This window comes from Planococcus citri, chromosome 5 (assembly GCF_950023065.1).
Source record: "Planococcus citri chromosome 5, ihPlaCitr1.1, whole genome shotgun sequence".
NCBI lineage: Eukaryota > Metazoa > Arthropoda > Insecta > Hemiptera > Pseudococcidae > Planococcus > Planococcus citri.
Genome location: NC_088681.1, coordinates 20,168,022 through 20,185,718, shown reverse-complemented (window position 1 = coordinate 20,185,718; position 17,697 = coordinate 20,168,022). Strand labels below are relative to the sequence as shown.

At 32.7% G+C, this 17,697-nt stretch overlaps 3 protein-coding genes across 13 annotated transcripts in view; 1 reads left to right on the top strand and 2 right to left on the bottom strand.

Moving 5' to 3' along the window:
* Positions 1–7,790, bottom strand: part of Mical (Molecule interacting with CasL) — a 146,300-nt gene extending 138,510 nt beyond the window's left edge. For 5 of the 6 annotated variants that reach the window (XM_065366133.1, XM_065366137.1, XM_065366138.1 and 2 more), the window contains exon 1: positions 7,487–7,790. The gene's annotated coding sequence lies outside the window, so the exon portion shown is untranslated. The remainder of the gene's footprint in view (positions 1–7,486) is intronic. The other variant, XM_065366139.1, reaches the window with a different exon arrangement.
* Positions 7,791–8,297: 507 nt separating this feature from the next.
* Positions 8,298–12,220, bottom strand: LOC135847721 (coiled-coil domain-containing protein 40-like). The gene is made up of 13 exons (XM_065367388.1): positions 11,944–12,220; positions 11,631–11,850; positions 11,396–11,553; positions 11,077–11,321; positions 10,736–10,979; positions 10,478–10,660; positions 10,173–10,412; positions 9,921–10,092; positions 9,594–9,802; positions 9,298–9,513; positions 9,020–9,211; positions 8,719–8,877; positions 8,298–8,620 (listed from the first exon to the last, which is right to left on the bottom strand). Exons 1-13 carry the CDS (start codon positions 12,142–12,144, stop codon positions 8,387–8,389), a joined length of 2,673 nt encoding a protein of 890 aa, XP_065223460.1. The 5' UTR covers positions 12,145–12,220; the 3' UTR covers positions 8,298–8,386.
* A 342-nt stretch (positions 12,221–12,562) lies between these two features.
* The window catches only part of Mbs (Myosin binding subunit), a 102,555-nt gene continuing 97,420 nt past the window's right edge, over positions 12,563–17,697 (top strand). For 3 of the 6 annotated variants that reach the window (XM_065370059.1, XM_065370060.1, XM_065370058.1), the window contains exon 1: positions 12,564–13,040. In XM_065370059.1, the coding sequence (XP_065226131.1) occupies positions 12,792–13,040 (249 nt within the window). In that variant the 5' untranslated portion in view covers positions 12,564–12,791. Of the gene's footprint in view, positions 13,041–17,697 lie in introns of all 6 variants that reach the window. The other 3 variants (XM_065370061.1, XM_065370057.1, XM_065370063.1) reach the window with 2 other exon arrangements.

Genomic DNA, 17,697 nt, shown 5'->3' with positions numbered 1-17,697 from the left:
CGCAGCATACCTACCTACCTATACATTAAAACTGCATCCTTGGCATAGCCTCTAATACTAAAAATAAACCGTACCATTGCAACAATGTACTTTCTCACATTTTCACATCGTCATAAAATTAAATGGTTTAATGACGCTAATTCGATACTCGCGTCGAACAAAATGCTGAGTAATGTAATTTTCACACATAACTATGTCTCTTTGTACCTAAGCTTTAGTGATTCAGAATCAGTGTTATTGTTTCAGAGTAATTAAAAAAAAAAACAAGCTACATCACGGTTAAGGGAAAATATTTCACAATTTTTTAAAATGCCATAGAACTGTTGGAAATTTACCAAAAATATAGCAAAAAAATCATTGAAAAAGTAAAAAAAAAAAATTGAAAAAATTCCCAAAATTTGATGACAAATCATCAAAACATGAGCTAAATTAAATTGTTTGAAAATTCTTTAAATTGAACTAAAAGTTTATGAGGAAACATGAAACATAACAAATTACTAAAATTACCAAAAATTGATCACATTTTACTAAAATAGAGCAAAATAGAGCAAAAATTGCCGAAAAATCGTTAAAATTCCGAGCGAATAAAAAACTAAATTGATTATTCAGCAACACATTCATAAGAAATCTCATGAAAAATGTAAAATATACACTAAAATTAATAAAATTTTCCCGAAGTTGAGGAAATAATTGAAAAAAAAAAAAAAAAAAACTTGATAACGACAAAAATTTTAGGAAATATCCAGCAGTTCAAGTAAAAATTGAAAGAATCATCTTAAAAGCTAAAAACTACAACAAAAATTCCATAATTTGAGCATTTCTGAAAAGAATCACCTCCTTTTCTGAATTTCTGATAAAAACTCAATTTTTAGGACACGATTTCAATTTTACAAGAAATATATAACTAATATATCTATCTATAAGAAATAAACGAAAAAATACTACAGGTGATGGCCTAAGCACACACAAGGAGATGATTCAGATTATCAGTTCTCACGTGGCAACTTATTTATTTTATTTTTTTTTCAACGAAGACGACATCGGCTTGTCTTCCTTTGTACGTAGCATAGCGTGTAAGTATATTTATTTGCATAACCTCGAAATTCCACGTACGAATATATCGTAGAAGCTCCAATATTCCAAATACTTAACGCTACAGTGTTGACTGTGGAGCCAAAGTAAATAAATAATAGCGTAAATTTCTCTCAAATATCTATAAAAGTACTGCAATGAAACTTTGAAAGGGCACTTGGGCACTTCTTTATAAAATTAGATATACTGACGCATGGTTAAATTCGTTCAATTGAAATTATCACAGAAATTCGTTCGAAAAAATCCGAGATGGTTTTCATCCTTCAAAATTGAAAAACTGAACAGATCGGGCGATAATCACAGCATCTGAATCAAAATTTTATATCATCCAAATACATGCTCACATATCATTCAAATAACTCGTGAAAAATGTTACACCTTTTCATCAAAATCGATTCGGCGCTGAGTGTAAAATAAAAGAAGGTGCATTGAACACTTATGCAAATGAAGAACTAAACGTATACGTGATTTTCAACGAAATCTGAATACACATAACACTTATAGCAAACACACAATGGGTAGATATGATATAGTACAAAGTCAGCGTAAAAATCTGCAGACAAAGGGAGATTTTCACACAAGCGAAAGAAAAAGGGGGGATCTCAGAATCAATCCAGTACAAGAGGGACTGGTGAGTATGGCCCGACAAAGTAAGGAGCATTTTGCTGAGAATGAGAAGTATGAAAAGTATAATGGAACATTGACCAATTTCAAATTGCATGTGTACGATAGACCATACGACGATAATAACAGACGAAGATATTTAAAAGCTGCCTACGCAGTCGCAACCTCCGCGAAATAATTCGTATTTCGTGGAATATTTACGAGTGATGAGACGATGTGTTATGAAAAATAACGACGCGATGGGTATCTTGGATTTCTTTAGGGTGACGAGGAGTGACTCTTTGGTATGTTGGTGAATGTGCTATATAGAATAATGATCAGGTAGATATATCGTTCTAGGAAGACAAGAAGAATAGAACTTGTGTATGGATTTGGACAAAATTCCATTTCGATAATTGTACACTATTTGTCTAGGATCGCATGCTCAAGGGCTAATTTAAGGGAGAGTAGAAAAAACATGATTTCAGAGACAGAAAATAAGGTACGGATATGCTCAAAACGGGATTTCATTACCTTATTAAAAAAAAAAAACTACTAAAAATTGGAATAAAATTATATTATGAATACAAAATATTGGAGGTAAAATTTCAAGAGAGTTTTCAATTTTTTTTCAAATCAGTTCTTTGGACCCGAGGGAGAGGAACTTGACAGAGGAATTTCCAGCATTTTCATAGCATGGGGATGTGGACGAGTAATTTTTTCCTCTTGAATTAGAGACAGTGATTTTTAAAAAATCTTTTCATTGACTTCTACAGTCATTATTCAAACGTTGAAAATTGATACTGGACCTATAAGGGCAGAAAGGCAATAAAATTGCACATCACTGAACATATTATTCGAAAATTTAAGAAATTTTCACACAAAACAGTTCCAAAATTTCAGCTACCACAGTTCATTTCTCAATTTTTAGCAAATTCTTGAAAAAAGTCAAAATCATCTGATGGAAGTGGGCATTTTTTGATTGAATTGATGCAGTCGTTCTGGGGTATTTGAAATTTCGCGGGGGGGGCTCCACAACGTCTAGAATTCGCAAAAAATGGACTGGGGCAGGTGATGGTTCATATCAGCTGGCAGCCAAAATTCTAGCTATTCGACTCAATCAAGTATTCCACAATTTAAATGGTACCTGGTTTTTAGGAAATTTTTGCATATTTTTATAAATTTGCCAAAAATTGAAAAGCAGATTATTGGGGTAGCAGAAATTTTGATTTTTTTGACAAATTTGAGGCCGAAGGTTGGAGTGAAAGGGGGAGTATCTGAAATGGTAGAAAAACTCTGGTTCAAACAAAGCTGTACTGAAAGAACAAGCAAGAATACTCCACTAACCAATCAAAGGGTCAAAAAGGTAAAAAAATCCAAATCTCGCCTGATTAATTTTGAGCTGGGAAGCTAAAATTTGACATAATACGAGTATACCACATTTTTTGGCAACTAAAAATTGATTGGAGGAAGTTTTGATTTGTTACGAGCACTTCTGGAGCCTCCAGCAAATTTTTGAAAAAATAATAATGGCTCAAATTTTTGCAACCGACGATTTTTTTGCTTCGTGTTCCTGCAAAATGCTTTTCCATTCCTAATCTTGTGTAAATTTGGTTTGGTCAACATTGCAGGTTGCCACCGAAAGTTGCAATTTATCTACAATCGTACTCACTTTCAACTTTGCAAATTACATAAATAAAGGAGGTTCAGTTTCAAGAGCAGTTTCGGAGCCTCCAGCAACTGTTAAGAAATTGGATTTTCCTGAAAAGTGTTCCAAAATTCGTCAAAATGGACTGGAAAAGGAGAATTGCGGGAATAAAAGTGAATGAAACCTAATTTGGTAATTTGTGGAATGAAAATTTACAGCAACTACATACAACAGACTTATTTTGGCTTTCGAAATATCTCAATATATAAAGAGCCAAAAAATATAAATCGGATTTTCAGTTTGTCGTGACCTATTCAGATTATTTTTCTGATGCCAGATTTGATTTCCAAAATGTTGAAAATCAACAAAATAAATCAGAAAAGCTGGAAAATTAGTTAAAAACATAAACAAAAGGATTTTTCAATTTTTTTTTTGATTTGCAGATGACACTGGGACAGTGGGACATCCTCAATTTCAATTTTTCGAATACTTGAATATTTTTATAAACTTTCGTTAAAAATTGGAAATTGATCCATCAGAATCAGAATTAATTTTCTTTCTGAATCTGACACTGGAAAATGAATGGAAAAAATTCCAGCAACATGTCAAATAATTCGATGTTTTGGTTTCGGAAGAGAGAGAAAAGCATTTTTTCAAATTTTGAGGAACTTTATCCACTTCAAGTAGGTATAATATTTCAAACAATTGTTGCCGATTTCTCGTCAATTATTTTTACGATTTTCAGTCATTTTTATGGTTGTTTTACAGTTTTTATGATATTTTATGTAATTTTTAACTAATTCCATTTCATTTTAATGAAGTTTAACTTCCTTTGTTGGTAATTTTTGAAAATCTATGCAATTTTCAAGAAATTTTTCTCAAATTCTGAAATATTTCATCGATGTTTACAATAATATGTTTTTAAAAAAAAATTTTCATGTCATTTTATGCAATTTTTATGAACTTTTTATTCAATTTTTTCAATATTTCGTCACTTTTTGGTAAGTTTGTAAACTGCAATGAGTATGCTGAAAACATTGAAAAATATTTTTAAAAATGGGCATATCTTGAAGATTAAAATTCATAAACACAAAGATAAAGCAACAGAATCAATTTATAGCATTTTCTACTCAAAAAATACTTACAGGTTTCGTAAAAATTGAAAAATGACTTGAAAATTACGAGATTCGAATCACTTTTTTATGAGCAGGGATTCGTGATCTGTGATTCGGATCATTTTTTTCGTGATTCGTTTGAACCTTGCACACTTCCATTTTCTCACGAAATATTAATTCTAAATCACAATTATAAGTTAATGAAATTTGAGGTTCCCAACATCAGAAATCCATGAGCTTCTTTGAAACAATAAAGCCCCTTGCCCAAAAAGACAAAATGACCCTTGTCGCTTGCAGCTCATTTTCCGGATACAGTGGGAAAAAATCAGTGATACTTCTCACCAATTGGTTCCAATTTTTGAAATTTTCGAATGAAACTTTTCAAAAAGAAATTTTCACAAGGATATATTTGAGGTTACTTTTCACATCACCCCATGGTTTGAGTGGAGGGGAAGCTAAAAAACATAAAAATATCAAATTTTCGGTTCTAAGAGAATTACACACACGAGTCATTCATTTTTGAAATATTCGTCACCGGATTCTGCAGTTAAATACCATCTCATCTCCAACGTCAAAATATTTTAGATTTTTTAACACTTGAAAAGAGATAAAAGTCGTGTTTTTCAAAGATAAAGAACCATTTAACACGCAATACTATCAGATAATATCGTGGTTTGGCACGTTTTTTCAAAAAGATGAGATAGAAGAAAGCAAGCCACTGATAAATCCTCAAATTCTCCTACACTATAGTGGAAAACGAGTAAAACTCCTAAAAATAAAACCAAATTGTCAGAATTTTGAACTTCGACCATTCGTACAAGTATAGAAACATCTCTCCGAACACCTGTACTCGTCTTTTTTATACATTTTTTTCCTCTTAAAATACAAAAATCGTTCACATTTACGACCTCCGGAGGCTGCGAGGTTACACGAGACCAACATAATGTAATTCTCCGGAGACTACTTGTTTGCCGAATTCACTTAAACGTTTATATACTCGTATATTAAATCGATAATCTATTCGAGCCCGAAACCCCACAAACAGTCGAGTCGTACTCTTTGAAGGGCCAAAACAGATATTTTTCCTCAAAAGATTACAACTTTGATACAGAATTTTACGACAGTAAGTATATGAGACGGTTCCAAATTCCAATATCCGAAACACTATTATTACAACGAATACAACAAGAGGGTTGCTGGGATCTTTCTTCTCGTGTACCTACTTCTGACATTGCAACTCTGTTTGCTCTTTTTTTCTCCCCTTAACCTTCGCGAATAAAAATCAATGCTCTAGTTTATGTACGCTGTTCGAGGTAAAAAATGGAAGGAAAAAAAATTAAAAATACTACATAGTCGAGCCAGCCAATTTCAACAGAACACCTTTTTTTACGTAATTCACACGTGTAATCAAACAAATCCACCCATCGGAGTTTATCTAGGTGAAAAAATCTAGGAAATTTCGATTACTTCAAAGAATCGTCAAAAGATTAGTATTTTTACGATTGAAACTCGACGTACTGTTCGAGTCGCAGGTTAAATAATAAACACGTTACTCGAACAAATACAAAGTTCCACGAATAGGTAGGTAGTACATCGTTGATGGTATTTTTTTATTTTTTTGAACCCATTAGAATCATTAGCAGGATTAAATTCACCATATCGGAAGAGTACGAAGAGTAGTTTTCGTTGTTCGAGTAATAATACTCGTACCCAAGCAAAGACTCACTCGATTAATCTGTAGGTACGTGCATTACGAAATAATCCACATTGGGCAACCAATCGGTAGTAGGATGGTGACATTGATATGGTAAAATCTATAGCTAATAATTACCACGGTTTAGGTCACGAAGTTGATTCGAGATTCGACAAGTCGACCGAGCTAAGCTACGCAGTCGTCGCATCTTCATCGTGTATTGTTTTCTCATCTCGTCGTGATCGTCTCTGCCAAGAGGTGAATTTTGGGATGCTGGTCGTCTGACTCGAAAATATCCCATGCGAGGTTTTTCAATCAACACCCTGTTATTTTTTTTTTTCAAAAGATGACGTCAAGATGACCTACATGCTGCACGTAACATTGACCCAGATTGAAAAAAATGTCTCTGAGTTTGAAAAGCGCGCTTTTTTATCAATTCGAGTACGATAGTCGACATAAGTTATCGATTCTTAGATGACAATTTAGATTGGGTTCGGTATACTTCTTTTCTGAGACGAATTATCGAAAAAATATTCAACGCTTCGATGATTTTTTTAGTTATGGTAGCTTCATGACACCTGTTTTTTTTCTTCAAATACACCCAGAGCTCGAGTATAGGTTCTCTGATCTCATAGAATCAACCAGCATGGCATATTCGTTTGGGTTCTCGACTCGAGCTTGAATTTTAGAGGTGTTTTTTCTCTATAGCTGAGTAACCAAAATTGTGCAAGATTTTCTTCTATCGACGTAACCGAATAATTTTCATTTTCTTCAGAACTTCTTATCTTCTCTGCAACTCGTGAAACACATTCATGAATTGAAAATGAAAACGTAGCCCATTGAAGTAAACCTGTAGTATTTTCAGGCAAGATTTCGATATCGATGAGTAATCTAATCACAGCGTATTTCGGACAAGATTACAGTAAACTTTAATACTTCGGTATCTCTATTTCATCACGACTAGGAAGTCTGAAATGATAACTTTTCATTTTCATAACACAAAACAACCGTGTAGTCGAGCCGCGCAGATAACTCAACAAAGAGAGATAACACACTGAAAACGTTTCGATAACTTCTACCTTAGAGAATACACTCTTACAACAATATTATTACTTCTCACATTGATGAGCATTCCCATATAACAAAAGGTTTTATATCCGAACAATTGGTAATTGTATTTACACAGATATCATAATGCACTTGGACGATTATTGGAATGGAAACACCTTCTCAAAATGCATCACTCTAACATGGCTCATCTCGCTATCGTACGCAGATCTTCGATATTTGTTCGTATTCGTTCGACTATATGGAATTATTAATGAGGAATTTTACCTGTATTCATTAACCGAAGAGTTGATTCAGATGATGGTTTCAAGTAGAAAGTGAGGAGAGATCCATTAGGAGCATGAGCATGGTAAAAATTAGTACACAACACACACTGTAAACTAAGTATACAAACTCGCGAACGAACACATTTACACGAACAAATTACACGCGAAAAGCTTACGAATATCACGAAACTTTGATCACTTGATTTCTTTATCCTTTTATTTGTTTTAAAACGAACATTTAATTATAATTAACGACGAACAAAACATTACGAAGAGAAACACTTCACTACTCGGTTCTTGTTGTCAAACTCTCGTTCCCAAATTGAAATTAATCAGAAAAGCAGTGTTACCAACTCGTCAAGTTGGTAGAATTTAAAGCGAAAATAACTAAACGAGACGTTATTTATAACCGATTGGTGGGTTTAAATTTGCGGTGAGGTGATCAATGTTCATTATTTTAGCTGAGCTTTCATATTTTTTTGATTTTTTCATTGTCGTTCGTAAATAGGAAATTATTCTCACATTTTGATATTTCAACTTTTAAGCAATGTGGTGATTGATGAATAAATCAATTATGAATGAGTTTTCCAAGTACCTGGTAACTTCAATTTACGATTTTTACTTCGGTGTTAGGGTAAAATTTTCGCTTCAGCGTTCAGCATGAAAAGTGACCGTCCAAAAAATCAACTCAGCATCTCATCTTCAAAGTTCAAACACCAGATTGAAACTTTTTATTTTAATTAAAATGATTCATTTTCATTTTATTCGAATAAAAACGCAATCTCAAAAATAGAATAATTTTATTACTCTGTAGAAAAAAATTATGCAAAAAAGCTGCTTCAAAGTTCAAATACCTTTTTCAAATGAAAAGCGAAAAACAATAAAATACAAAAGAACATAATTACGAAGATAATGTTCGAGCCATATTCAATACAGGAATAATTTCATACTTCAAATTAGGATAATCGTTACAAAGAGATTCTAAAACATTGCATAAATCAGAATTAAAAGACTGGTGCTTTAAATAATTATTCTGCACCACTTCTTCGTTCTGATTGAAGCCTTTAATTTTACCAGCTTTCACCGAGTATAGGAAATCTGCGAATTTTTGTTTAGCGACTAATACTTCCAAATTCTGTGAAAAGAGAACATCGAATATTGAATGAAGGAAAATTTATGAATAGATAGCACCGGGAAGTTGTAGAATTGATTCAAAATATTTAGAATAAGTACCATTTGCTTTTGTATAAGAGCTTCCTTCATTTTAACATCGAATTCTTGATCTGCGTTCTGAAGATCTTCGATTTCCATTTCGGCTTTCTTCATTTTCTCCATCAAATGTATGTTTTCTTTTTCCAATGTTGAGTATTCATCTTGGCGACATTTCAGTTCCTATGCAATGTTGAAAATCAATAATGAATGATGACGTAAAATTTGAGCATATCGAAATAAAATAACCATCGTGTTAAAGCTCAAATATTATAATAATATTCTAAATTTTCATGCCTGCGTATGGCAAGTAGATGATAATTACTTTTTCCATTTTGGAAATTTTATTCTGCAAATTTCGTATCTTGGTTGAAAGTGTTTTCTCAACTTTGATAGCGTTCTTTTCATTTTTCTCTTTAGCGATGTTTTTACCAATAATATTATCTCGTTTTGAAACACACGATTCTAAATCTGATACCAAACTTTCCTGAGCTTTTTTCAATTGAGCATATCTTATCTGCAATGAATACCTCATAGTCATTAGTAAACAATTAATTATACTATGTTTATTGACACAGATAACTCGAGTACAATGCTACTAACCTCCATTCTATGAATTTCAGTTTTCATCGTACCAATATCACCATTTTCACTTTCGTCTTGCATTATATTACGTTTCATTTCGTTCGCTAATTTGATCTTCTTTTCCCATTCCAAATCTTCGCGTTGTAATTCAAGAAGCTTTTCTTCTAAAGATTTCTTGGATTTTTCCAAATTCTCTATTTCTTCGACAGTGACCAAAGTTTCTTGTTCTGATTCCTTGAAAAATAACATCGAGTTGAAAAGAAATCTTGTTTTTATTCGAGGAAAAATTTAAGCATAGGTATTGAATTAAAAACCTTTAATTTTTCCAAGACTTCATTCTGTGAAATGTAATTTTCACTATCGAGCATTTCTTCTTGACGTTTTTTCTCGCTGTATTCGCTATTCAACTTCGATATACGATTGAACATGAATGAAATTGATTTGTCGATGCGTTTACTTTCTGCTTCGGCTTTAAAAATGTCGTTTTCTAATCGCTGTACACTTTGTTGGAATAAGCTCACGTCTGTAAATGAAAATGTTTTTAAAATGAAAAATTAATTTTATTCTATCGAAATATCTATTATTTTTTTCAACTTCGATGAAAAGGGACAAAGGAGCCCGATTTTTAGAATTGAGCTTACTTTTTCTCAATTCGTTCAATTCGTTAATACAACGTGAATTTTTCTCCGTTAATAATAAAACTTCGTTTTGTTTCCTGATCCATGCTTTTTTCTTTTGTTCGATTTTTTCTGAAAGTTCTTCAATGTCTTCTTTAGTTTGCTGAATCCTATCTCCCAATTCCGTCGAAGCGAACTGCAAATAATAAAAACCATTTCTTCAATGATGAGATGAGAAAAAATCATGCTGCGAAATTGTACTCAAAATATAATCACTTTTTCTTCCAGCCGTTTTAGTTCTTTTTGTTTGATATCCAAAGTACAATTGTGTTGTTTCACTTCGAGTTTAATATGTTCTAAAAATTTCTGATTTTTTGAAAATTCTTCTTCCAGCGAATAAATCGAAGCTTTTTTGTCTTCGACGCACATTTTACTAGTTTCTAATTCTTTTTTCTTGATTTCCAACATTTCTTCGTTTTTATGATACTCATCTTGCATTTCTTTGAGAAAGATTTCCTAAAGACAATCTCAATGTTATTTTTAAATTCGTTATGATGTAAAGTGGAAAAATAAAATCATACTTTTTGTTTAATTTCTTCTCTTATTTTTTTAGTTTCGTCGTATAATTGAGAAGCTTCTTTGTTGGCGACCATTTCATCTTGTAATTCTAAAAGAATTGATTCTTCCAGTTTGTATTTTTCAACGTTCAGTTTCCTGATGGTTTCTAAAAGTATATCTAATTCACGTTCTTGATTTTGTTGTTCCTAAACATGATTTCAAATAATGAAAAAATAAAAACAAATACATCTTAAACGAGAAAAAAATGTGTTTCAACTCACTTCGAGAGTATCTCTGAGTGTTTTTTCTGTGCACTCTATCATGCCAGTCAATTTGTCAATTTCCTCTTCAAATTCTCTTTTTTGCTGCTCCATATCGTGACATTTTCTTCTCACAGCTCTCAAAGCATCCTTTCTCCGATTTTTGTACGACAATAGGAGCTCATTTTTGGACATTTCTTCTTCGATGTTCTTTTCATAATTACGAAGTTCCATTTGATGTGCTTTATACTCGATGTCTTTATTTCTGTGTAAAAACACATTAAATACTCGTTAATAAAAATTTTCAAAGTAAATGGTGCTCAGAGTATCACAGAGTGCGAAAAAAATGTATAAAATATTACTCGAATTCTTTTTTAAAATCCGAATACTTTTGATCACGTTTAGAGACCAAATCTACCAAATTTTTCCAAATATTTAACAAATTAGCGTTATCTTGACTTTCAATTTGAAATTCATTTTCACGTTCTGATATAGTTTCTTTCAAAACGACTAATTCCGAGCAAGCGGTTTTAATTTGCGTTTTGTACAACTCTATTTGCATTTGAACTTTAAATACTTCGTTTTCTAATTTCAATAAAAGGTAGTCCTAAAATAGTAAACGTACTTAAATTATTCTTATTACTTTGTAAATTTATTTAGTGGTTGAACTTGCAACTATACTTCTTTTTCTTTTTCGGTTAATTTGGTCTTTTTTTCAGCTCTGTTTTTAGAAATTAATTGACTCAGAACTGCCAGAGAAGCTGCTTGTTTTTGTTCGAATTCTTTGAGTTGATGTAGCAGATTACTTTGTACTTCGAGTTTAGTTCTTAATTCGAGAGCTAAAATAATTACGAATTCGTGAAATAGAACGATAAAAGAAGACGAATTTTTCAACAGATGATCAAAATATTCTCACTTAATCTTTCATATTCTTTCAACTGAGCTGATTCTTTAGCAAGTTGTTCTTTTTCACGTTTCAATTCTTCTTCTTCTCGTTGTCTTTCTAGTATTAAAGTTGATACCGATTCGTTGCATTCTTCGATCGACTTCTTTTGCTTATCGATTGCAGCTTTATGATCGTATAATACTTCTGTTAAATTTAGTGTTTCAGATTTTACAGCTTTGATCTCGTATTCCTGTAAAATTGTACTCAAATATAGTGTTACAGAAACAAGAAACACATCACAAATACAGGCTATCGACTCGAGTTTACTTGAATGAAGACTCACCAAAGCATTGTTTTCTTGACGAAATTCTTGAATTTTAGTCTCGAGTAATTTTTTCAAAGCTTTTTGAAACTTTATCATTAGAGGGTTCTCAGGATGAAGAATTTCAAAATTCATCTCGTTGCTTTCTTCAACGTTGACTTCCTCTTCTTCGTTCGAACGTTGAGTCTCATAATCGGAGAAATAATCACTACCGACAGACATTTTCACAATATTTATGATTATTTTGATGGAAAGTTGAAAGAAAATTTGCAAAATTCGGCGATTTATTTTTTTGAAAATTTTTTTATTACATTTCTTATCACTATGACAACAAAACAAGCGCGCAAACGCGAATCGTTCAAGTAGGTAATTTGAAGAAATTGAACTTCAATTTTTACAATAAATAGAGAAAATTTTTAATTTATGAGAATGAATTTGATAAGAATAATAGATGAACAATAATATATTATAAAATCATTCAGTTTTATTGAGGAAATCTAATAAAAATTGCAATTTAAAATTCAACAAAATAGGTATCTCGATCACGCGCATTTCGACTATCGATACGCAACATCGATTTCAAAATCGATTGATAAAAACACGAACCATTTTTTAATTCTGGAGTTAACCACTAAAAAACCAGCAAATACGTTCATTAAGCTACATTTTATTATCGTCGTTGATCGTCGTGAGTGTTTAAATGTTCGGATTATTCGAAATGTACATATTATAGTGATTAATAAATTATTTATTCGTTCGATTTACGTGATATATTGTGGTTTAAATGCAATTACGGTGTAATTATGTGTTTTCGTGTTCGTGAATGGCTCGTCAGTGTTGAACGGAGTGTCGATACCTAATCTGTGAATATGTCGGTTGAAAATCGTTCTAGTTCTGCTCTTTTCAAAAGAGCAGAACAGCTCAAACGTTGGGAAGAATCGGAAACAAATCGTGAATCCGGCACGCCTCGAGATAAATCTAAAAAGATACAATTCTCTTTGGAATGTGTATTCCTAGCTGCCTGCGCTTCTGGTGATAAAGAGGAAGTTTTGAAGTTACTCAATGTCGGAGCTGATATCGATACCTCAAATGTGGACGGATTATCGGCCCTTCATCAGGTACTAGAGAACGAGTATTGTTTTACTTCGTATTCGATATTATATTCTACATATATGACTACGGTTCCATTCTTTTGGCCAACTATAGCTACACACAGCTACATAGAATGGTTGTATGATATTTGGCAATTTGTCAATACACTGCAGTCGACTTTATTGTATAAATTTGTAAACCCTCGAAGTTTGCAGAGATTTTGGTACATCAGATAATTGTGCACAGGTGACCCAAAATCATCTTACTCGAGTGTATTCGATCGACGAAATTACCAACACTAGTCGCAGGCAGGCATTTCCTCGTATAATTATGTCGATAACGGGACAGGTAAACAAATAATTCGCCGTCTTGAATAAAAATTGTTCTAAATGCTGACTCGACAGATAACTTGAAATGTATAAATCTACCTAGTACGTATGTATTTCGATAAATCTCGACGTAAACGTACGTTATTGGATTGTAAAAAAAGACTCTCGATTGTTTGATAGAATGATAATTTAATTATAGCTCGTTTCTATCGTGTCCTGTCGATGGTGGCAGTTTAAAATAAAATCTGAGATCACACGAGTAAATTATTTTTAGACAGACCTGTCTACTAATAGCTGATTTACGTGTTCGTATAAATGTTAACACTTTGAGATCTGTTTTGTTTCCAAGTCTTATCAGGTTCACTAATGTACACCGAACTCCAGGTCAGGCTTCATTTTATCAATTCGTTCTGTATTGGAAATTACCCCAGAACATCTGCCGGTTAATTTTTAATAATTCGACGTCTGCTGTACCAGACATAATCGAGCGAATAAATTTGCAAAAGTGGTTACCAAAGTGGAACGAAAATTTACTCCAGATCACTCGATCCATCTTCGACTCATCGTTTACTCATTTGAGCAAACTCTCGAGTCGAAAAAAAATTGATCTATATTTCAAAAAATTTGGGTAAAAAAAAAATACAAAAAAAGTTTTTCATCATAATGAGAAATGACTTCAAAGCTGGTTAATGGTTATTAACCTCACATTAGGTATCTCAAGTTACACATTTTCGGTATCAAATTACGTCAAGGCGAGTAAAATTCGACATAATTATTCGAAACATAGTATATATGTATAGGATTGGAAACTACCTATACATACACAAACTACGTCGTGAAAAACTGCACCATTCGAACACCATCCTCACATCCTCCCACACAAGCGTATCTTTAAATTCTCATATTTCACGGTTTGAAAAATTACCATCATCAGGAAATTGGTTACTAAAAAGGGCGCGAAACGAATAAACGTATAATTTGTCATTTAGTTTGGAACAATGTATCCGAATCTGATTCGAATTCGAATGCCATAAAATGGATTTACTGAATCGTCGTCGGTTTTTTTTTCACCTTCGATTGTTGGTGCTGTTGGTTGATCCATTGGATTGGATACCTACAACAATGCCGATGATTTTTTTTCTCCTACTGCGATGTCGATGAAATGATGAACATGAGATGAGTAGATGACCCTGCGGAAAACGAAAAAATCGCCCGGAGAATGGCCAATTTCTGGACTATGGACCAGAGAGAATTGTACATCCAGAATCTAGTTTACATTTCGAGTCACGTCGTCGTCGTGGGAATTCAAACTGTTTAGAAACTAGTTCGGGAAGCCATTTCCAAATATTTATGCAAACGGTAGCCGGCACAATCGTATGGTGCAGTTTTTTTATGCATTGGAGAAGAGACCACATTGCTGAAAAGATTCTGTGCCACGAAATGTGACGATTTGTGCGAGTTTTCGAGATTTGATGGATTGGAGAAGAGTGTTGGGAAATTGGATGAGGTGTAGAGGGATGAATTCTTCAGAGTTTAGGGTGGTGAAGTTTCAATTTTTTCTCAATTTAAAAGTTATTTATGTATTCTATGAAAGTCTAATCGAATATTTTGCATTTGAACTTGTCTGATGTGTTGAATGATTTCATTTTGCACGAATTTCTGATTTTTCAAAACAAAAAATTCATCAAGTTCGTTGAGATTTCTCGAATAATCACATTTTTTTATGTCAGAATGTTTGGAAGGAACCCTCCTTCGGCTTCCCCTCTCCCCAAAATATACCTCTACCATTCGTTCAGAATACTCGTGGACAATAAATTTCCCCTGAATTCTTTGATGTTGAACAAAAATGTCATTTTTGACCGACCTTACAACGTAAATACCCTGATGTGTGTTTTTTTAATGGAAATTTCTTATCTTATCTATGTTTACTTTTTTCAGTTCCCTTTTTTTTTTGCGCTGAAAACATCAGATTCGAGCCATTAACTTGTTTTCCTCGGTTGAAAAATTTCCTGATCGACGGTTTCTCTTTTCAAAGTACGAGTACAAAATGTCCTTGAATTGAAAGAAGCACCCCATAATTTGCATTAATTTCAAGGTATTTTCCAAAATGATTGGGTGTTTCATGATTTCAAGATGAAAATATATTCAAGTTCTTATCGTAAATTGAATTAAGTACTGTTGAACCTCGAGATTTCCAAATAAAAATTGGATCATGTTTTAATGATTTGATGTTACCAACAAAAAAAATCAAAATCAGATGGGCGAAATAAGAGTCCAAAAATACGACTTATAGGATTATGTAAATTGAATGCCTCCTTGGTCAAATAAAAGTCGATTCTACATAATTATGTTTATCTGAATAAGTCATCTCTTTCCAAAATTCCTTCTTCCAAAAATTTTGAGGAAGTGGAATTCATTTTCCATGCTCTGAACAGTGCTTCAAAATTCTTTCAGAATAGCTACTATTTTCAGGTCTCCTTCATTTGAGATGTTTTCAGCTTCCAAAATCGATGTAGAAATAGTTCTGTATTGTTTTACTTCAAGTCAAATTGCGAGGAAGCTTTTTCAACCCTTGCAGCAGTCGTATTTTTGGGTCAGTTTGAAATTCAATTTGTGCTTCAAAGCACTGGTATTCTGATTTTTATAATTTCTTCAACTTTATTCCTAAATTTAGGGGCTATGAGGTGCACCGAAAGGTCGTATGCGGAAATTGGCGGATACTTTCGAATTTAGTGCCCTCTAAAACCTTACAGCTCCCTTAGTATTTAATTTCAATCTTTTTGATATTTTGGCCATTCGTGTTTTAGGGCGCTAATTGGCAGAAGGGGAGGGGAGGGGTCGAGTTGGATTTAAAAATGATGAACGCCTTCAAATTGATGGTAATCACTAATCAATAATGCTACTTCAGTTTTTGAAAATTTTTTGAATTTTGATGAAAAGTTGTGGCTCTTGTGCCCCCAGGAATGATAAGATCCTATTTTAAGAATTAGTTTGTTACTAATACCTAAGATAAAAAAGGCATTCATTGTAATTTTTGCAAAATTTTTGTTCATAGCTTCAAACTTTTGCACTTATCATGAGAATTAAAGTTTTTACTTTGAAAGTTCAGGTTTGAGATTTTGAAATTTTTTTCCTTTGAAATGATGTGAAATACCTAGTTGATGAAAAGTATCAAAAAGGACTAAAAAAAATTATTTAGTCTCAAAGCTATAAATTTTTGTATCTTGATTTGATGAAAATTCTATAAATTCATCAATTTTTGTCTTGAAATAATCACAGTGATCTTTCAGGGTGTCTAACAGGTACTGCAGGTACTGCAAGTACTGTAAAAGTACTGCATTGAAATCCTCGGTACTGCAAGTACTGTAAAGTACTGCATTTTGCCTGAAAAGTACTGTATTTTTTCTCAAAATCATTGATTTAAAATTTTTTTAAAAACCTCAAAATGAATTAATTGGTGAAAATTAAAAAAAAAAAATGTTCATTTTGTACCTCAAAAGATGCAGGGTGTCCACAAGCCTGGAAAACCTGGAAAAGTCAGGGAATTTCGTAATTTTCACGCAAAATCCCTGGAATTTTGAAAAAACAATCAATTGCTGTTATGAAAGGAAAACATTATTTTTTACATCTCGAACCACAAATTTTCAAAAGCTTTTGCCCTCGCTTCGCTCGGGCTTGTTTCCTTTTCTTTTTAAAGGGCCAGAAGAACATTTCTAGATGATAAAAATCAAAGTTTTAAAGCCAAAAAATGAACTCACGAAAAAAAACATCGTTTTTATGCATCTCGAAATACAAATTTACAAGAGCTTTCGTCCTCACTTGGGCCTGTTCTGTTTTCTTTTTCAAAATCAACTTCCTTTAAAAAAGCATTATTCAAATTCTAAAATTTTAAAAGCCAAAAAAACTACTCGCTCTCACTAAAAAAACCTCGTTTTTATGCCTTTCGAAATGCAAATTTTCAGAAGCTTTCGCCCTCGCTTCGCTCGACCTTGTTCACTTTTTTTTAAAAAGTAGTTAACTTCCTTCAAAAAAACATCATTCCAATATTAAAATTTGAAAATCAAAAAATAAACTCTTCTCATTTAAAAAAAAACTCGTTTTTAGGCATCTAGAAATGAAAATTTTCAAAAGTTCTCGCTTCGCTCGGGCCAATTTGTTTCTCAATTTTAAGATGAACAAATTTCACATTTTGATGCCTCCAAAAAACCATAAAAGAAAAGAAACATTTTCAAAAGTTATTATGAATATTGTAATCAATTGGCCAAACTTGATGCACGTTTCAGGGTGTCCACAGGTCTGGAAAACCTGGAAAACCTGGAAAAGTCAGGGAATTTGGTCGGTCTGGAAAAGTCAG